The sequence below is a fragment of the Amblyomma americanum genome, chromosome 4 (assembly GCF_052857255.1).
Source record: "Amblyomma americanum isolate KBUSLIRL-KWMA chromosome 4, ASM5285725v1, whole genome shotgun sequence".
Taxonomy (NCBI): domain Eukaryota; kingdom Metazoa; phylum Arthropoda; class Arachnida; order Ixodida; family Ixodidae; genus Amblyomma; species Amblyomma americanum.
Genome location: NC_135500.1, coordinates 127,065,384 through 127,087,001, shown reverse-complemented (window position 1 = coordinate 127,087,001; position 21,618 = coordinate 127,065,384). Strand labels below are relative to the sequence as shown.

At 50.9% G+C, this 21,618-nt stretch overlaps 1 protein-coding gene across 3 annotated transcripts in view; it reads right to left on the bottom strand.

The window, feature by feature from the left end:
• The window catches only part of LOC144128335 (CD151 antigen-like), a 99,858-nt gene that overhangs the window by 23,546 nt on the left and 54,694 nt on the right, over positions 1-21,618 (bottom strand). For 2 of the 3 annotated variants that reach the window (XM_077661667.1, XM_077661668.1), the window contains one exon: positions 6,873-7,015. In XM_077661667.1, coding sequence (XP_077517793.1) covers positions 6,873-6,965 — 93 coding nt within the window. In that variant the 5' untranslated portion in view covers positions 6,966-7,015. Of the gene's footprint in view, positions 1-6,872; positions 7,245-21,618 lie in introns of those variants that run through there. The other variant, XM_077661666.1, reaches the window with a different exon arrangement.

Genomic DNA, 21,618 nt, shown 5'->3' with positions numbered 1-21,618 from the left:
CCAAATTTATTTGAAATAAATGCATCTTTCGCGCCCGTACAAGCGGCAACAAAGCCATGAAATGCCGAAGTATCAGATTTTGCTAACAAAAAAAAAATGATAGAGTTCTCCTCAGTGTCCCTTTAATGCGTGCGAAGCATGCTTGCAGCACGCGTGAATGTGAAGGGAAATTATGTGTGACCTTAAAGACATGAGGAGAGAGCAGAGTGGATTAGAAAACGAACGCAAGCGAGTGACATCCTTGCCGAAATCGAGAAGAAATAGGCACGAGCAGGGCAAGTAATGCGAAGGCAACACAATCCATGTTCGTTAGGGGTAACGAAGTGGATTCCAAGAGAAGGCAGGCGGCAGAAAGTTAGGTGGGCGGATGAGATTAAGAAGTGTGCAGGATAAGGTGGCCGCAGCTGGCACTACAGGTCAGGGCTAACTGAAGAGATATGGGATAGGCCTTAGTCCTGCAGTGGACGTAGTCAAACTGGTGATGATGACGATGATGAATCGTCTTTATACACACAACCAATCGTACGGCGACACTTTATGGAGTTTGAACTTTTTCGACCGGTAGCAGAATGCATGACTTAATGCTCTGGCAAGCTCACATGTTGCTTCCTCTAGCGAGATCCAGCTGCACCTTTGTGGTGCTGGTGTATGCCGCAACTTTTAAGTGCTTCTCTGTTCAGAACATTTTAACCAAACTGGCCTCATGACTTATCCCCGCTGTCACACGCAGCATGGCAACTCCGCTGCTTGTCTGACGAAAGAAGACAAAAAAAAAAAGAAGGCTGTGCGAAGGCCGCAGACACATGGTCTGTTTTAACAAAGTGATCCCGTTTTCACCATGGCGAAATCTCCGGCGGCTTATAACAACAGCCGAGGCCACGCGATATGTTTGCTTACACCAGAAGCAGGCAGAAATATCTCTGAGAGAAGGAGAACTGGGGTGCCCTCTTGTGAACGCGCGCCGCGCGGCCGATCCGAGCGTATGCTATGCGTACAGCCAGACGTCCTTGAAGATGCCGAGCCGCTGCATCGAGAAGGAAGACTTCGCTCCGAGGATGAGGGAGGCCTCAGGAATCAAAGCGATCCGAGCCAAGTGGAGAGGGGGTGGAAAGAAAAGGTAGCGCCTCCTCTTCCCTTTCCCCAAAATCATTGTTGAATTATTCTCTCGTTTCTGTACCCTTTTTTTTCTATGTTCTCTCTATTGTTGCGTTTTTCTTTTTCTCATCGCAGAAAGAGCGCCGCTGTTCGCTGCCTCCGCGCAGTTAGTTTCGACGATGCCGCGTTAATTCCTTCGCTGATTATGTCTATTTTAATATTCCTTTTGCCATTAAGCGGGCGCGCCATGGCGGAGGTCGAATCGGGGTCACGGGGCGGGGAAAGGAATGGCGCTCGCACAACGCGAGCTGCGAGAAATTTGAACCCCCCCCCCCCCCCCCCCCCCCCCTCCCCGGGGCATGTGCGACCCGCCGCTCGCTCCCGGGGCCCGGCGGATTCCTTCGAGCGCGGCTTGTAAGCTGGCATGCTTATTTCGCTGCAGCCTATGGCTCTCGTCCAGCGCCGTAGGACACCGTATGCGGAGGAGGATCACGTTTGTAAACGACGGTGCCTGCGCCGGTATAACTTCGCGTAGCGTGAAATTAGTGACATGCCTCGGAGAAAGCAGTGCAAAATAAAAATAAATGTCAGAAATAACGCCGGCTACCAGGAGAAAAATACGGGTCCAAGCTCACCTGAATAACAAATTCAGAGCGCTTATGTCCTTAGAAGCGTGCATTGCATGCATAGACTAATGGGCAGGTGGATAGGTTATTATTATATGTTATTTAAGGGTTAATATTCACGCAAAATGAATAATAAGAGGAAGAAGCGTTAATTAAAAGAGACTCACTAAAATACAGGGGCCTTAATGGGAAATATGGTGGAAACGGGCGGGCTGAAGGGACCGGGAGGGAGGTCGTCCCCCGACTCCCAACGAGAAATTTTCGATGGAAAAGCCGAATTGTCCCCCCCCCCCTTTTTTTACGAAGAAAGTTCATTAAATATATGTCGCACATATAATCGCACTTCCTCTCTCATCCACCCATTTCAGAAGTCACCCATAATTCCACCTCCTGGTGGCACTGCATTTATTCCACGTTTGCGCCCAGTGTGTATACCTGCATTTTCTTTTTCTTTTTTGTCATGCGCCCTGCCCTGCCGCGCTACAACGAAGCGCGCTGTGCGCGGACTCAGAAAGTAATCGTAGAGAATTCAGCTTCATGTCCCGCTCGCGTTAAAGGGCGAAACCCACTCGGTTTTTTTCTTCTCTTTTTTTTTTCAGACATAAAGTGAAGCAGTTGAAGTTTCACACCGTATACCTGTACAGTTCACGAAACCCAAGGGGGAATTTGCATACATTCGTGTAAGCCATTTCACTGCTTTCTCGGAGAGCCGCAACCACCAGAATATTCTCGCAAGCCGCAATCCGCTTCCGAGGCAACCACATATCGCATCACCGGCACGTCATGCGGCAAAAGCGCCACTGCCGGTGCAAGAAACCGACGTCGGAAACGGGATGTGCAGCAACCCAACGCTCACCGCGAGCGCTGAATAAGCTAGCGAAAGAGGAGACGCATCGTAAGACGGACGTCGGGCGCAGCCTTACGCACGCGCTCGTTTCTAGCTCGATTCAGTGGACGTCCGAATGAATGGAGCGTCCGCCCACAGGCGTCAGGGTTGCCACGATGCGGACAAACCGGTCGAAACGTGCCCTTTGCCCGCGAAGCTGTCCGACCGAGCATGACTGTTCCGAAGGCTCCGCGCCCAATAAATGTCACATTTGTTGGGGCAATCGCACCGACGAAAGACTGTGCCCTGTTGGGATTCAGGGCAGCGTGGTCGGGCCAGAGAAGGGACGATAAGGAGGATCGGAGACGTGCTTACGAAGGAAAATGGAAAGAAAACCTTATGCAGACTATTTACATACTGTACAGGTGAGAGCAACTGAGGGTGCCTCTCAGTAAAAGGGAGCTTCTTAGCAGACGGGAGTCTCTCCTAGCAAACGGGTGTCTCTTAGCAAAGGAGGGCACGAGTCTCGGTACCAAACCAACAGGTCGTTATATACAATTCGTATTCCCCAGATCCCTGACTGGGGATTACATCTCGGACAACGATGTCCAATCAAGATAGAGATTGGTGGTACCGCCCACGGCAGGTGATGGTGCTGAAGCTCTCACAGTGCGTCCAAGAAAAAGGGTAAAAGACATTCCCCGGACACCGTCGCGTTGGTGTCACCACAGCTGCCAGGTGGGCGCCCATGTGGCCCAGGGATGCCAAGCCTTTTTCTCGGCAGGGGGAAGAAGACTTTGCACTTCCCCGCCTGTCGTCCAAAACGCGGGAACTCTGTCGAAGTCGCAGCCGTCCGTCAGTCACCATCCCCAGCGTGACTGTGAAAGCAAAGCTCCGTCCGGCGACACGATGGCATACTCGTCGCCATTGTCTCCACTGCTTCCGCGAAAGCCAGTCCAGGCAGCAACGTTTCCTCAGAAGACTCATTAGCCTTCACTTTTGTTTTCTAGAAATCCTGGTCGGGGAGTCCGCGTCTTTTATCCGTTTAGGCTGGAAGGCACGCCAGGCGTAACAGCCCCAGGCGACGGACCCGTCGACAAGTGCTCAGCGAACGCGGCAGGAGATGGCATGCTATAACGCGCCCGCAGCTGCTTATAGACGTGTGCACGAGATGATGCGGCGTTGACAGCGTCGACCGGATGCACCCAAGCAGTGCTCACAACGCACGTTTCCAGGTGCCTCATTTCGGTCATGCACCGAGGGCCTGCTTGCTGACGTGTACACACAAGCCGCTCCAATCCCTGCCTGGCCCGAACGGAGTTGAATGAGCTGTCGCGAAAGTTAAAACACTATAGCGCTGCCGGCGGAGCGCTCCGTGCATCCGCGGCCTTAGGTGCATCGCGCTCGACTAGTTCGCTCCTCTAGGTAAAAATAAGAGACAGGGGAAGAATAAGAGGGATGTGATAAGCACGGACCCGGAGAGAGTCTAGACGACGAAAACGAGGGAAGGCAGCAGGCGTCGCAAAGGAACAACGGCACGGTGAGAGAGAAAATGAAAGACGAAGCCACGCAGGACGTGTCAGCGTGTGGTACACAATGCCGTTCGGGTCCATTGACCCGCACGCTTGCGGAGTCTCCGAGCAGTGCCTTTGCAATGCGTGAATAATCACCTGCCCGCCTTATACAGCGTGTGTGTGTGTCTCTCTGTGCCGAGTTATTTCGGAAGGCGCTTGATGGCTTTTGTCTTTGGTTGAAGGGCCCGGGGGAAAGAAGGAGATATGTGTAGGCGACTGTAGTAGGCGTCACGTGGTTTGCCAGCGAGGCTGGCCCGAAGGGGGTTTCTTCGGTCCCACTCACACCGGCTACAGGCTCCTTCCAACCGCCTGCATTATATATACAAGGGCCTCCGCAGCAATAACACAGCGTTGGCCCAGCGTCGGCTGTCACTCCCTTGACGAACGCCGACGCCGCCGCCTCGGGGTCTCTCTCTCCCTCTGAGCAGCGCGCAAGTCTACTGTGACGCGGTGCCACTCGCTCCCTGCCTCGCAGGTGTCTTCGCAGTCCCATTTTCAATCAGGCAGAAAGACGCCTCCGCTGTTGTTACGTTCCCGCCGCCCCTCTGAGAAACGGCTGAACGACGCCTGCCCGGTTGGCCCCCGCTGTTCGTCTGGAGAAGCGCGCGCGAATGAACCTCGCTTGACTGACTCTGGCCCAACGCGACGAGTTGGCCTCGAAACGGCTCAATTATGCGCGCGGGGGAAGGGTCCGAAGCGCGTGTCAGTGTGCTCGTGTATGCGGCGCATCTGCATGCGTTTGGAAACGTCGTTCTTGTGTTATTCGCTTAATTCGATATTACTTTTTTTTTGCCCCTCTTTCCTCCCCTACAACCCCGCCCCACGCTTTAACCTCTTGCGACACCCAGAGCTTCTCTCTCAGACGAGTCCGACGACAGCTTTTCCATGTTGCAGCGTCCCTCGCATGGCGACAAGCAAGGTTACACTCTGCAACGCCCGTACGCGTGGTCCCAGGGCCGCGAGTGATACATTAGATTAAGCCCATTACAGATGCAAAAATGCGCATCCCGCTTTAATTCGTTGAGGTATTTTCTTTTGCATGCTGAGTTTTATTCGTGCTCACTTTCGAGCGTTTTTCTGAAAACACACGACCTGTAACGAATTTGTATAATGAAACGGCTACTATGGGCAGTGCGCCGAATGCAGCACTATGTGTATCAAGCAGATGCTCTCGTTCCTGAATACACGCATGACGGATCCACAAGTGCCTGCGTATCACGCGCAATATGTTGCCACAACTGCACTGATAACTTTTTTGTTGTTGTAAATGTACTATTCGTACAGCCTGTATCAAAAATCAAGACACGAGAACGCATCCTCATAGAGAACGAGGCTGCAGTTATCGCGGACCTGAAGTCGAAAGCTGCATAAAACCCTCTATGGCGTCTCATTCACATTCAAATCGCGATGCCAGCGGCATGACGTCTGCTGGGACATCGTAAACAGCGCGGGAAAGTCACAATGATTTATGCTGTGCGAATGCGAGTCAAGTACTACGTACCCTTAAACATAGTCTACAGACTTCTTATAGACTTTATTGCGTTTCTATAGATATTTCCTTTTGTCTAATCATAGTCTATAGGCAAAAGGGTACTAAAACTGTATAGCTATAAATCTACAGATTGTATGTATGCACAAAGACATTTTTATAAGAGCAACGCCTTGGTTTAGGAAGTAGCCACGGGCTTATCGCGAGCTTTACCTTAGTCACCAAGTTATGGTAAGCTTTAGGTGGGATCGGAGTAGCCGCCACGTGGCCAGGTGCCATCACGAGGGAGCGTATCGAACTAGAGTCATATCTGTATTGGCAAAGATGCTTTCTGCTGGCACAGATACGCACTGGCATTGCTTGTCACTCCTTATCTGAGCGCAAATCTACAGCGCGTGGGAAGCAGCAGAACAATAAAAGCAAACCAAATACCTCAGCAAACGCATACAGCACATAAACAGTCGGCATACAGTATAGCCTCTTTAGGCTCTGGACAGAACATATTTTAAATACCAACTGCGGCCTGTTCAGGCGCCTATAGCAGCTACCGTTCAACTGCAACCCAATTACACCAAGTTACAAGTTATAACCCAGTGCACAAAGAAAACGAGTGCAGATGTCCGACGGCCATGTACCCCAGCAGCCAAGACTGCTTCGCCGGAAATCGCAGTTGTTGGTATGGATTATTTTATAAATAAAATACGTACGTTTACTGGAAAACCATGCGTAAGTTTATGGTATGGTATGGTGTGGTATGGTATGTTATGGTATGGTATGGTATGGTATGGTATGGTATGTGAAGTTAAGCGTCCCGAGTCGACACATGGGCCATGAGGGACGCCGTATAATGGAGGGCTCCGGATTAATTTAGATAGTTTTCGTCCAACCCGAACCATAACCAACTGGCGCAAATGTCCGTTCCACAGCAGCAAAGACTTTGCACGTCCAGCGTAGTTCAGGGGAAACCTCCAAGGCGTAGTAAATTTCATACATACGGAAAATTGTGATCACCCGAACTATAAAGGCCCGGACCAAGATTATTTTTCGTTGACTACGGACACTTAGAAAGCTGCGTACTAGAAGCTAACCTTTCGTTGCAGCCGTGCGACTGAGTTAAGGTCTACATCAATGAGAACTATCCCTCAAGTTTAATGAGCTGTCCGCCTAGATACATTCGAGTGCGGCCACCGAAATAGATCGTGGATCGCAGGTGCCCGTGCTCACGAGCGCGACGTGACGCAGTGACGCCGGTGTCCACTCACCAGGAAGATGAAGTTGAACGTGTGCAGCAAACACTTGAGGAACCCGACGCTGCAACAGCCATCCCTGTCCTTGGCTCCTCTCCTGTAGGTCATGGCTCCGATGGGTCGCCTCTGCTGGCCTCGGGGGTCGTAGTAGTAGTAGCCTGCGGGAGCAGCAGGGGAGAGGCCGTGCGGCGTGCCGTTAGAGCGGTCCGACCTGTCAGCGGCGGCGTTCCGGGGACGGCCGCCGCCAAACACGTTCTCGGCATCCGCCGAAGAAGCCATTCGCCCGGCGACTGAGAGCGAGGCGCGGCACGCTACGCACACGCTCGGCTCGAATTAACCTTGGGCTTCTCTCGCGCGACGATCGCCAGACTACTACGAGACGCGGCCGCTGCTGCCACCGCCGCCGCTCGCAAGACAGCTACAGCGCGATAGAGATAGCTAGCGCGGCAGCGTTGACAAAAACCGTCTCGAGGCGCGCCCGAGCAGCGCGCCGAGTGAATTGTGTTCTGATGGTGCGAACAACTATGCCGCACGGCTGCCGCGGCAGCCCCCCTCCGTACTCCTTACCGAGAGAGCTTCGTAACTGTTTCTTTCTCTTTTGTTTCTTGCTGTTATCTTTTCGTGCTCCCAGAAGCGTGCGAGGAGGCATTACGGTGACTCGTCCACGCCTCTGTCTAGTCACTGCTGGGGTTCGTTTCCGCCGGTGCGGAAACGTGGTGCCGTGACGCTGCGTGAAGCGGTTTGCGCCTTTCGCCAGCACTGGCGGCAGGATATATAATCCGGACCGCTGGCGGCAACAGGAAAGAAGGGAGCGCCTCCGTCTATTAAGCACAGCCTGGTCTTTACGTTCTGCTACTATTGTGAATTGTCCTCCCGATACAGGATGATAGAAAAATAACATTTCTTACTAGATTATACGCTTTGAACTGCGCTCTCGTTCGCAAGAGAAATCTGTTATATTGTCGCTACCAACAACAAAGAATCGACAGTACTGTTTGAAGAAACCGGACCATCGGGACAAGGACGGTGGCACAAACTGTTTATCCTTGGACAGAAATATGACACTTTATGCAGAGAACCTCGTTATAAGGAAGTTGAAGAGGCCCGGCGATAGCTTCGTTATCGCTCGTGTTGACCGAGCTCCCAGGGAGAATCGTCATTACTTCGATATATCCATTATTTCATCATAAACCGCTTCGTTATAACGAGGTTCGACTGTAACACAAAATAGACACATTTCATGCCTAGAACACAGGCATACAAAAGTTAAACGAAAACAGGTTCCCCTTTTCAAAAAAGAATCACAAAACGCTGTGCGTAAAAGCGTCTGCTGCAGCGCGTCCTTCGGGGTGAGACTGGCGAGATTGCCAAGACTGTGCAGCCAAATCCCCACCAGAGCGCATTGACGGCAACTCTACGACTGTACACTCACAAAAAGCTGCTGCTCGCGGTTGTATGAGAGGAACGTCGAAAACACTGCAAGCGCGCACTAGTCCCTGGCTACTCCTGCGAAAGCTGCTCCTCCGAACGCAACCACTGAAAGACGCGCTCCCAGTTGCGCAACGACGGAAGGGAGAAGCGAGCGCTGATGACCCCCGATAGATGGCGTTTTCCTCGCTGAGTGCTATTAGGAAAACGAGTTTCCGCCTTGGGTTCGCGAGGCAATTAGGAAACGCGGCATTAGGGCGAGCACGGGCACTGGGGCTAGGTGTATTCTGGCGGCTTTCAAGGTGCGACCACGTCGCCGCGGAGCTGCCGTGCGGCTCACTGCGCGAAAACAGCTGTTCCCGAGAACGGAGCACCAGTTCTAGGGCACATTGCTTTACTCGATCATTGCGGAGGCTGCAGAAGGCTAGGAGAGCGAAAAAAGAAAAAAAGATAGAGCGGATTGTTTTTATGTTTGTTTCTTTGAAAGCGAACGCGCTCATTTCCCCCTGTTGTTTTTCTTTCTTTTATATTTTTATTTTACTTACTGCGTTAGTCGGCGAGCGAGCATCAGAGTGCGGAGAGTGTGCGCGCATGCGGTATATGCTTTCAAACGCATATCCCTTTTGCGCGTCTTTTTGTACCACTGTTTTGTTGCGGCGCAAAGTAACAAAAAAAAAGGGGGGGGGGGGGGGGGGGGACTGGCTTTGTGCCCGCTCTCCTCATAAGTGTCACGAAGAAAGTACAGCCTTTGTCAAAAGTCTCCAATCCACAAGGTTCGCACAGTTGCGCCTTTGTTGTGAGCAGCTTACGCAGCCATTAAGCGCCACAAGAGCTGCGTAGATGTGAGCATGCAGACCGCCGGGTTGACGCAACTGCCTTGCTACATGACTCGGCAACGACCCTGTGGACCGGACACTTTTGACCGAGGATGTACTTCACACGACTATCGCTCTGAAAAGTCGTTCTTGGTCTTCGTGGTTTAGCGAGCCAGCACACGTGCTTACAGGGTGATCAAAATTAATCTTTACATACATTTAGGCGCTCAGAGGTACGTGAAAAGCGTCTCTGCACATACGCTATTAGGTCCGAGGGCACGAAGTGAGATGATAATATGTCATCGCCAGGCACCTAATTAACGAAGATCAATATTGAGTGACTACAGTAAGCGGACATGTTTACACTGGAAACTTAAAGGCTGTTGTATCTACACGACTCCACGTGGCAGAAAGTTTCTAGCACGCGTGTTCTCCGAGATATTCGCTTCGACATTTTAAGCATGATCCGCGTAATTGCGCAGGCAAGGTGGTGGCGATCGGCGCGAAACTGCTCCTGGCGTGACGCCGCGTTTCGTCTACCAATGGCGTAGAGCGACCGGTGACACTGAAAGCCGTTTCCCTTTCTCTTTCGGCTGTTGCCATGGAATAAACACCCGACTCGACAGTTGCGTCATGCTATAGGAAGGAGTTTCGCGTCGACTGCAACCATACTGCATGCGTAATTACGCGAAATCAGTGGAAACTTCGGCGCGAATATCTCGAGACACGCGTGCTCTAGAGAATTCTACCAAATGGAGTATAGTCTATAGAAATGCAAGCGCCTTTGTTTGCAATATAAACATTGACGCGAGCCGCAGTGGCTAAATAGTTAATTAATATATTTTAGTCAATTAGGTGCTTGACAGTGAAGGTTACCGCCTCACTTTGTCTCCCTCTGGCCGCATAACGTATGCGCAGAGGTGGATTGCGCGTACCTCGCAATGCCTAATTTAAAAAAATCTGTAAAGCATAATTTTGATCACACTGCATACATCGGCCGCTATGCATACATGCATAGCATGCAAGCACGACCTCTATAGTATAGGTATACGCACAAATATATACATGCTATCGCACACAGGGCTCCACACACCTGTCCAAATCACAGGAACAGCGCAATGCGAAGTGCGCAGGGGTCATTTACGACAGGCCTATATGGTTTGCATTATCGTGCGTATATTTTTATACCGATCGTGACGCCCCTCTGATATCTCAGAAAACTATATCGAGCCCAGTAGGCAGCGACAAACGTCACCAAAGCACACCAACTAGCGCTCTAGACAGGTGTGCCTATACGTTTGTGTATGCGTATACCGCATGCAAGCAAGGGTGCCCTCAAGGTGATCACGATAAGTACCAACTCACAAAGTAAGCGCCACTCCTTCGGCCGACTGACAAACACACAGGGTCACGTTTAGCCGGCGCCGCCACCGCGCGACTTGGTTGTACCTTCCTCGCGGCATTCGCCCGACGGCGTCTCCCAACGCAGGCCGGCCTCGGGTGATCCCACCGTGCGCCGGAATTCGGAGAAGAGGCGGCTACGGTGCCCCTCTCGTCCTTCGCCGCGCTTCTCCGAATCTTTCAACACGTTTATCTTCTCCTTCGCTATTATTTTGTAGGTGCGTGTTCTGTTTTTGTTTCTGCTCCCTATTTCTGGTCGCCGTCTTCTCGCAGACAGTGCGCAACTTTGCCGCTGAATGCTGCAAATAGCTGTCCACTTCCTCACTCGCTCTCTCTTCCCGAGTTGCGCCCAAGGAGGAGACCCCTTAGATCACCGACCTGTGCGCATGCACGGGAAAACAAAGAGAAATAAAAGAGGCGATATTGACCCCCGTTGGGTGTCCAGCCGGCATGTGAGTCGACGGGAGGTGACCGCTCCTCGAAAGGGGCGCGCACGGAGTAGGCTGGAGGGATGAGGTGGCGGCGGCGCCGGGACCCCCCGCGGGGTGTTAATCGAGGCGGCGGCCACTCGGCCCGGCACTCCACGCGTACCCCTGTATGAAAGTGTCCTCACAGTGTTGGCAGTTGGGTGCTGTACAATGCTGAAGGCTTGCAGCCTTGCATATGGGCAAGCATGCGGGCGTCCACTACATGGGAAGGGCGGTCTGTTATTGCGTTCTGAGAAAGCCGCGCGAATCGGAGGTGATGAGTCGTACGCAACAAAACAAACCGAGAAAGAAAAGACTCCAAAACTCCTCGTACACCCCCTCCCCCCCTCCTTTTTCATCTATATGGCCTGAGCGAAGTACCATTAATGCATTTCACCCTCTCCCCAATGTTCTCTCACGAGAACCTAAAGCCTAGTCTCAATAGCTCACGCACCAACGGGACCTTCTTCCTCTAAGCGAGAAATGGGTAAAATGGGACTAACTGCATGTAGCTGCTAGACCGCTGAGAGACTAACTACAGCTGATGATCATTTTGCAGTTAGTCCCTGGGGAGTGCAGTGGTGGGTCTTTTGGGGACTAATGGTTGCGCCAGTAACGCAGATGGTACGCCATCAAAGGGCTAACCTCCTATACCCCTTTTGGTCCTTTCTAACACAATGCATTCCTCGGTCCGCATTGCACAGGTCAGCTTAGATAACATTCTCACTATCGCGTAGACGATATACGACAGCGACAGCGTTTATCTCGCAAGAACTCTCTCATAGGCTACCCCTCTAAAAACGAAAAGTTAATAATAGCCGGAAATATAGCAGCAAACAACAAGGCAAAAACATTTGTTACGTCAATAAATGGGATATATATCGTGCCAAACAATATCCTTATGTACTCAGTATGCGGTTTCAAAGAAGCATATACGTGAGGCTAATGTTAGCGCAATAAAATAGCGTGAAGAGACGAATAGTCACGTACTATCATGGCATGTCCATGCCCACTTCACTCCGTATAAACCGCACACTTACGGCAACAGTTGATGGTAAATTGTTTCCGGAGGCTTTCCGTAACCTCTAAAACGTACTACGTGCCGTAAAATTTATTCAGTCACCGCAGAAAAGAGCAGAGAAGCGTTGCTCGAATAATGCAAGCTACTTAGAATGAAATACGGATGAACGCCATACAAAATAATGTGGAGGAGCATTTATTTTTTTAAGCTTCTGTTCCGTTCCTTTTTTTTTGTTCTTTATTGTCTGGCTTCGGCAGATGACGAGGATGCACTATGGACACAGATATACAGGGCACAAAGTACACACAATAAAAAATCACCAATGCTCAGTAATTCCTATTGTGACAGTACTTTATTCATACGTGGTTTCTCCCACTTATATACACCATATATAAGACCCATTCTGGGGTGAGCGGCGCTTGCCCATTGGTCCCAATTATTCCAATAGCGCAAAGGATGAATACAGTTTAGCAGGTTAAGCCGCTGATAGCGCTCCTTACAAGAACCATGTTCTGCTTTTCTTGTACACTATATTCAAATGTTCACATTATACACTGGATGCAGTTGGGCGGACCAACTAGATCAACTTAGACCAACTGGGCAATTGGGTAGATCAACTTAGACAAATTGGGTTCGCAAGGACTGATCGGAGTATCCAATTGAAACGTGACCTAGCAAATATGACGGAGCTTATGTTCTCGCTCTGTGAAGCGTCCATAAGGACCGTATACTAAATACACCGCTCACATCAGCGTTGCTAAACTGTTGAATGCCTCGTACGCAAGATGCGGAAAAATTCCGTACCAAATACGTAAGAATCGTCCGTTGTCCGCTTCACGGAACTTTTTTACAGTGAAAGCAACCCGTTTGCCAGCGGCGACAGAAAATAGACAGAAAATTTTGTTACCCTGCTCTGCTTTGCTGTCTACTCGTTCTCTCAGCTTCACACTAAACAAACATCGCGAGGCTACGTGCATCTTCCATAATCTTGTAACTGGAACCTGCCCACGTTCCTGCCACCTTCGCATTCTCATCGTCATCGGCAGCATTCAGACGATGTCCACTGCAGGACAACGGCGTCCCCTATTGAGCTCGATTTACCCATGCAGTCGAACCTCGTTATAATGAAACGGTTTATAACAAAATATTCGATATAACGAAGGAATGATGTTTCCTCTTGGAAGCTCGGTCAGCACGGGCTAAACGAAGCTACGGCTATAACGAAGTAATCGCCGGTCCTGTGCAACTTCGCTATAACGAGGAGTCAACTGTATATCCAGGGCCAGCCAGGGCCAGGGACCTTATCCCGCGAACTTTCATCATCTCGTTTCGCCGCGTGACTCTGCCGCTCACGTGCACATTCCCATTTGCTCGAAATGCAATGTCATTGTATCGCTCATCTCATGTTCATTATGTCAAGGATATATAATTCGTTTCAGTTTGACACGCGCACCTCGGTGGCTTAGATTAGGCTTTGGCATTCAGCCGCTGATCTCCATACTCAACACAAATGCGCCGAAATGGGAATAAAGAGGGAGTAGGGAGCACTCTCTTTTAGGAGATGCAGGAATGCACTGCCCAAGTTCCGTGATATAGATTTGCATCGCTAAAAAACGGAATGCTGACGGTTGGCAACTGAAACAGATGCCCTCTTCAAAATACGCGAAGTTTTAGCAGTTACGAAAATTTAAACTGAAGTTTAAACCCCCTTTATTTGCTAACCTCAAGACGTCCGATGCCGCGTTTAAAAGCTCCCTTCTATTTGCTTACTGCAACAAGTTACTACGCTTTGCGGTGGGAATATGTCTCCGTTGGCAAAAGTATAAGCATTCCGTATATTATAGTGATCGAAATCTACCCCAAGACTTTGGCAGCATACCCTACCCTTAAAATAGAGTGCACTAGGTGACATCTTAATCCTTTTTTACTCACATACAGTCTTATTCCTGTTTAGAGTGCAAGTCGTGGGTCCGATCCCAGCCGCAGTGGCCGTATTTCTACGGGGCGAAGTACAAAAACCTCTGAGTGCTGCGCGATGTCAACGACGTTAAAGATCCCCAGGTGGTCTAAATTAATCCGGAGTCCTCCACTACGGCATCCCTCATAGCTCAGCTGTCGCTGTGTGACGACGCGTTCAATCCATGCACGATTTAGCATTTACAATCTGAGTTCACCTTATTCCCCATCGGGAACCGCGGCATATCCGTTCCTTTAAAGATTGTTCATTTCGTTACAATGAAAAACAAAAATTCAGAGCACAGCACGGAACGAAAGGCGAGGACGAGACAGACACAGCACTGAACTAAAAGAAAGAACTAAAATTTAAACATAAAGATAACAGATAGCTCGTTTCGCGGGCGCTATATAGCATGGCTGTTCTATATACGCCGGAACACGGTGTCAACGCCCAGATACCGTTCATCCTCGCTCTGTACTGCTGCGGCTTAGGCAGTGGTGCACGAAACCATGATAAATCACATGCCATATATGACTTTCACGGTGCGCACACAACCACGCAGACGATGCGTTTAATGCACGCGTGCGCGCGGTCGGCGTATTGGTGGCGTGCGCCGCTCAATCCGATTTTCCGCGGCTGCCGCGTCGCTCCATTGCCTTCGCGTAGTACGTACGGGGTCGCACGGGTGGTCTCTGCGGCTGGGCCGTGATATGCGTTCCGTGTTCCTGCCTTGTCCCTGCGCATTCCTCGTGCGTGCATGAGCAATGGAGGCGAGAGACGGGTTCACGCAGAGCCACCCTGCGCAGCACCCAACGCTCTTTCCTTCTTTTTTTTTTCCGCCTTCCGCATTTCTTCGCTGACTTCGTGCCGAGAGCTCAGCAGCGCTTCGACGATTATAGCGAGCGCACGTTTCTGCATCGCGTTCGGTTGCGGTGTGTACAGTACGCCTGTGTCCATTCTTTGCGGTCAGTGTGGTGCATCGGCGAAGTTCGCCATGCAGAGAGAACACGCTGCAGGTCGCACCGGGAAAGAGGATTGCTGTCTTTGCTGTTGCACGGTTGTGCTGGTGCGTGAAGAAAGTGGACGTTACTCGATTGAATTTCGGGCTGCCGAGCGTTCGAGGTTATTGGTGTACACGGATAACCATGCATCCTGCTCGTGCGCCTGAGTTCAATGCGCTGGAAGTAATGTACCGGAGCGAACTACAGCTCGAATATTAATTTTACCCCGGGAACCTCCCAACGTTACTAGACTAGGTTAGTAACGTTGGGAACCCCCTGTTGTTGCGAGGTGCTGAGCACGGGGACCGTCTATATGATGATGTACACCGAGGAAAGAAAGGTGCTTGGGGGAAGGCGGGGAGGCGCTTCTGTCTCGGAGTATTCATTTAAATCATTATAATCATAATCATCATCATCATCAGCCTGACAGCGTACCTGATATACAGGCACATATACGAAGGTCAGCTATTTTCAAAGAGCTGTAATGAATAATAATAATAATTGGTTTTTTGGGGAAAGGAAATGGCGCAGTATCTGTCTCATATATCGTTGGACACCTCAACCGCGCTGTAAGGGAAGGGATAAGGGAAGGAGTGAAAGAGAAAAGGAAGAAGAAGGTGCCGTAGTGGAGGGCTCCGGAATGATTTCGACCACCTGGGGATCCTTAACGTGCACTGACATCGCACAGCACACGGGCGCCTTAGCGTTTTTTCCTCCATAAAAACGCAGCCGCTGCGGTCGGGTTCGAACCCGAGAACTCCAGATCAGTAGTCGAGCGTCCTAACCACTGAGCCACCGCGGCGGGTAAAGAGCCGTAATGGCGGCAAATTAATTGGTTCCTTTTTGTTCTACCCGCCGCGGTGGCTCAGTGGTTAGGGCGCTCGACTACTGATCCGGAGTTCCCGGGTTCGAACCCGACCGCGGCAGCTGCGTTTTTATGGAGGAAAAACGCTAAGGCGCCCGTGTGCTGTGCGATGTCAGCGCACGTTAAAGATCCCCAGGTGGTCGAAATTATTCCGGAGCCCTCCACTACGGAACCTATTATCCTTTCTTCTTTCACTCCCTCCTTTACCCTTCCCTTACGGCGCGGTTCAGGTGTCCAACGATATATGAGACAGATACTGCGCCATTTCCTTTCCCGAAAAACCAATTATTATTATTATTATTTTTTTTGTTCTATTCAGACGGGGAATATAGCTAATAGCGGTTCTTATAGCCAATCCCAACGAAACAGAAATAAGGCCGAAAATTTAAACTCAAGCAGTGCTGCGGAGTTCTCCAGTCTGTGTAGCCGCCGGCGATTTCATTCTGTATCGCCCGCACCTCGGTACAGTGGGGCTGGGGCCTGCCGCCATGAACCCTGAACAAGCAACATAACTTTTCGACTGTTTCTCGCACCGGGGCTGCAGGCTTTATCATCGCGCAGCCAAGGCGCTCTATGGAGGTGACTGCACCACACGAGGGCGCGAGACAGCGTTAAAGTGCATGCTATTTCGAGGAAACGAGATAAATGGCCCGCCGCAGCAGGCACGCGCCACGACAGCTTCAGTGAGCCAGAGGCCCTCTGCTGGGTCTTGAGCGCCTCTTGTCCCCCGCGCCCCTCTGCTCAAAGTCGACGCCCGGTGCTCAAGCTTTCGAGTCCAGGGCCATGGAGGCAGGCCGACGCCCCTGTCTTCCCGCAGGGGCGGGAACGGAGAAGCTTGAGGGGCTTTTAGGCGATCCGGGGAAGGTGTACTCAATATTTACTGCGCGGTGCTGGAACCCATGTGCAGCTGTTATGGCATGCAAAGTGTGACTGTGGGAGCCCCATAATCAGGGCGAAATTTAAAGGAGGTCGAAAGAAGAATAGAGCTTTTCGTATCCCCGAACATTTCTACGCCGGAACTTCGTACATACCGTGCTTTCGAGCATCACGGTTTTGCACTTTGCAATTAAGGTGTCCCCCGCCGCGGTGGCTCAGTGGTTAGGGCGCTCGACTACTGATCCGGAGTTCCCGGGTTCGAACCCGACCGCGGCGGCTGCGTTTTTATGGAGGAAAAACGCGAAGGCGCCCGTGTGCTGTGCGATGTCAGTGCACGTTAAAGATCCCCTGGTGGTCGAAATTATTCCGGAGACCTCCACTACGGCACCTCCTTCTTCCTTTCTTCTTTCACTCCCTCCTTTATCCCTTCCCTTACGGCGCGGTTCAGGTGTCCAACGATATATGAGACAGATACTGCGCCATTTCCTTTCCCCCAAAAACCAATTATTATTATTATAATTAAGGTGTGGCGCTGTAATTCTACGGTAGAGTGGATGACTATATGGCTAAACCAAAGCTATAACAGCTTTCACTGCAAAACACGATGAGGCCGTTTCCCGCCCAGTTCCCTCAGCTTGCGACACACCTCTTCAGTGCTTCCTGCCCGTCTATACAAGGTCACGAGCAAACAGCGAACGCGTGCGCTTCTGTGACGAATGTGCAGTCAAGATCACCGCTGTCAGCGCGAAACGAAGAAGGAGGACCCGTATACAACGCGGGGACTCAGGATGCCGCGGACCACTTGTCGCAACGCAAGGCTTCCGGGATGCCCCACGGGCCGCGACACTCTATACAGAGCGCCACAGACAGTCGGCGGCGCGTCATATATCCACGCGGCCTTGAATCGCCCAACGGTCGCGCCTGCCTGCCCGACACGTCGCTCGCGCCTTGAATTACGTCCATCTCCCGAGACGAAGAGTTTCTTTCCTACCAGGAAAAAGGGCTTGACGCAACGCCCAGCGCGGCCAGCTCTATAGCCTTCGCTGGTTCGCCGTAAACGGTGAAAACTTCCGTTTCCTTCTCCATTTTTGTAAATTCATTTTTTCTCTTTCTTTTCTCCATTGCCTTCTTTCTTGTTTTTCAACCAACGCTTGCTCAGTGAGAAGACCTGCGGCGCTCAGGCGCGCGAACATAAACTCGTCGGTGCATTCACGGAACAGTCGTGCTGACTCCACGCACGAAACATCCTGTTTCTCATCCGAAGTCTACATGACGTCACTTCCTTCGTGTTGGCTGCGCGTTCAGTCGGTTTCGCCACGGCCCCGGAGCCGTGTTTGCTCCTCGGCTTAGCCAAAAGCGGTTTAAGATATCGAAGCCGGGAGGGAAGAGCGCTTGGGAGACCGCAGTCCTTTGCAGACTGATATGGAGTTGATAGGATTACTCCGAGCTGATTTCCGGTTTCGTAGCGTGCTTCTGGGTTTACATTAAAATTTTGCCATGGCGGTTGCTGCCAAAATCAAACAGCCCAAATGGATTGCAGCCTGCAGAGGAGACGGCCATCGCTTTTGAAACGGTCTCCAGCTGCTTGGAAGACAAAATCTACGTGGCCTCAGACCCCCAGACGGCATGTCGAAATTATGCAAATGGTCTCATATCAGCAAACGCGCACCGTATCTTAACAACGCGAAAACACCAACTTCCTCAAACTGTACTCATTTGGACCAGCCCACAGGTTTCTAAGGGATAACCAGCGCGAACACGCCGTTGCCCGAGGTCTTACTAACAGGACTCCGACAGAAGACTCGGCAATCGCAGAGCCGGTCCCAGAATACAGTGAGGTTCTTACCCCCCGCAAGCTAAATAGACGAATCTGCCCCCCACCACACAGCAAGCCGACGCGGGAAGAAGCCGTAGCTTGGAGGCAGCTACAGATATCCACACCTCAGCCTCTTACACCACATACACCCCACATTAAATTCGAACACATGGGCGCTATCCGGGAGTATCCTACACTGTATCACACTACACGGGCTTGCCAAAGCGTGCAGGGTGCCCCGAAAATCGCAAACCCTCAACGTGTGCAGTGGGCGGCAGTGCTGTCCAGACCAAGCCTATAGAGGACCAAGGACAGCTGGGTCATCGTGCGCAGCCAACAGCTAAGGTCGTCGGAGCCCTGGGCTAAGGGCCTCTCCAGTTCAGGCTGTGAAATCCCTTTGTTAAATAAAATGTTTATCACCACCGCCACCATCTGCTTGATCACATCCATGACAGCCCTAGGCCTTAATTAGTACAAATTTTTAACTCGCCTCCCTTATTTCATTTTCCTTCATATCTCCCATCCTTTTCAACCCAGTGCACGGTTGCGAACCGACACCTTTTCCCGGTTTACCTCCACGCATTTCCCTCTCACGTACATGCGTGGTTAAAATTTGTATGATCAAAGTTAAAGGTGCACTAAAGAGGAATCTAAACTCGTATTTTTATCGCGGGAACTCTTTCTACAAGTTCAGGGCATTCTTAGAAACTTCGAATTATTGTCCTGTGCGGCCGATTGCCCTCATTAAATCAAATTAAACGCCCCGGCTCCCGCCTTTTCTTTTTAACTCAACGCGGTAGGTAGGAGGAGTCCACCAACGCGCCAGCCAGTCCCGTGGCGGCTTGAGGATCTGCCATCGGCGGAGTGACACGTAAATCAAAGTGTCCGCGTGTATTCTTATTTCCGTGGGCCTAATTTGCGACTATATTGTCTTTGACTGAAACTGTTTATTTACAGAAACCTAAAAAAACAACATAAAAGCCACGCGTTGGCTGACTCCGCCTACCTACTGCGTTGAGTTAAAAAAAAAAAGGCGGGAGCCGGGACGTTTAATCCGATTTAATTAGGGCAATCAGCCGCACAGGACAATAATTTGAAGTTTCTAAGAATGCCCGGAGCATGTAGATAGAATCTCCGCGGTAAAAAGACGAGTTCAGATTCCTCTTTAATGCTTAATGCACCTTTAAGGCCAAGTGATATGTGAAGAAACAGTATATGATTTTCGTGCTCGATACATTGACAGTTTGTAATACAAGATTGCTGCTCCTCCGACTTCCATTCGTGCTAAGCCCCGCCGAATAAAAGGTACCTTTTATTTACGAGCAAGTTTCTGCGGCTCCACAGTCGTCAGCATCCTGTCCACGGTGGAAGAATCCTGTCTGTCCTGACGTGATCAGTGCAACAGCGCAACTCTTCCTGAGGAAATTTCACCACAGGGCATGAAATCATCAATTTGTACATTGATCACGTCACAGGCTATGAGAGAGCTTCGCGGAAACTCCCGGTTTTTTCTCAGTGATTTATCACTTTCCCCGACCGACATTTTTCCTCGGTGCTTGCAACTACAAGAGCAGTTACCTCTTTTTATCGCAGGTTCTTGGCACCCGCTTAACGTAAGTGTCTTCAAACCCTACACATATAACCAGCTTTTCGGCCGCATAATGATCGACAATATGTATTCACCTTAACGCGTTGAGAAACGGCCTCCAACAGGCCTAAAGTAAAGGTTGCGGAAAAACGCCGGTTCAGTACGCAAGTAAACAGTTTTACAGCACGGTATCAATGTACAGTTCCCATGGAGCAACCTTCAACGCAACATCAAGTTTCTCGTCACTTGCAAGAAAGCCCGTTCCATTGCATCTGCACGGCTGACCTTCCTCGCGCTCCAAATCTTTCCTAACTGACCTTGAAAATAATAAACCAAGATAAAATGCCCGCTCTTAATTCCAATTGAAATACACATTCGCCACCCATCACTGCCTCAGAACCGCATCTAATAATGTCCATGGCAGTGCATATCGTAGACGTCATTGTGGCTTGCTGCGGGCATCGTATTTGCGCGTTGAAGCCCGACCCGTGCGTAACATGCTCAGTGTATAGAGCAACGGCCTTCTCTGCCGCACTGCCTGTTCCATCCAGGAGGGCCGAGAAAGAAGCACGCTCTGAATCTTTTCTCGTCATCCACTTGGGCTGGAAAAGCGGCGGAGATGCGGGCCGGGGTGCAGCAGCGCCACTCTGGCGTCCACTTTCCTCCCGCCCTTTGAATCGAAGCGGAGCTGGTGAAAAACGTTGGCACGAATCCAAGCGACCTCGACGGCTGCGTCAAGTCGGCAATGAATGCCCCCCCACTCGATCGATGGCGCCCTTCCTTTTCATACATTAATTTCACACTGCCCGGGGAGTTGACTGCCACAAAGCAGCGTCTGTGGGTGGCATCGCAGATGCTGGTTTATTAAACGTTGAACGGGCCCGTTAAAACAGCGTGCAGAGGAAACCAGGTGGCATCCGGTGCTGTATGCGCGAGAGTTGCCTTGAGGTTGCATGCAGCTCTGCCCCGCAGCAGGGATTGCACGGGGGGCTGAGATCGGCGTTTACTATTGCAGGCGGTGCCTTCCGAATATCGAATTTCAGCTCCGGCGTCGCGTGGTCGGTAGTGTCGCCTTCAGGAGCACACACTCGATTGCTTGCGCGCGGTTTCGTTGGCGCTCACCGCTAGATCTCCCGTTACAGAACAGTTGCGTTTATGTTTCCTTTACTTTTTTCTTTTTTGGTGGAGTTTGGAGAGCCTGGGTGTTCGAGACGGGTTTTGTTTCAACTCAACGGAGAATATTAGTTCAAACGTGCTCACTCTGCATGTCCAGATTCACATGAGAGATATATAGTAAGTGCCTCTCGGTCAAACTAACGAATCCTGGAGGCCCAGAGAATCGGTATCCAGCATACAAGCATTGCAGCCAAGATCAAAACACTTGTTTATTTTTATTACGGTCAGTCGTCATCATTGGCCTGTGCGGAGCCGGATATTATTAGATTCACGAGGACTGCACCACATTCGACTGGTTGTTCCGAGACCTTAGAAAAGATGGAGGGCCCAGACAACCTGCCCCCACACTG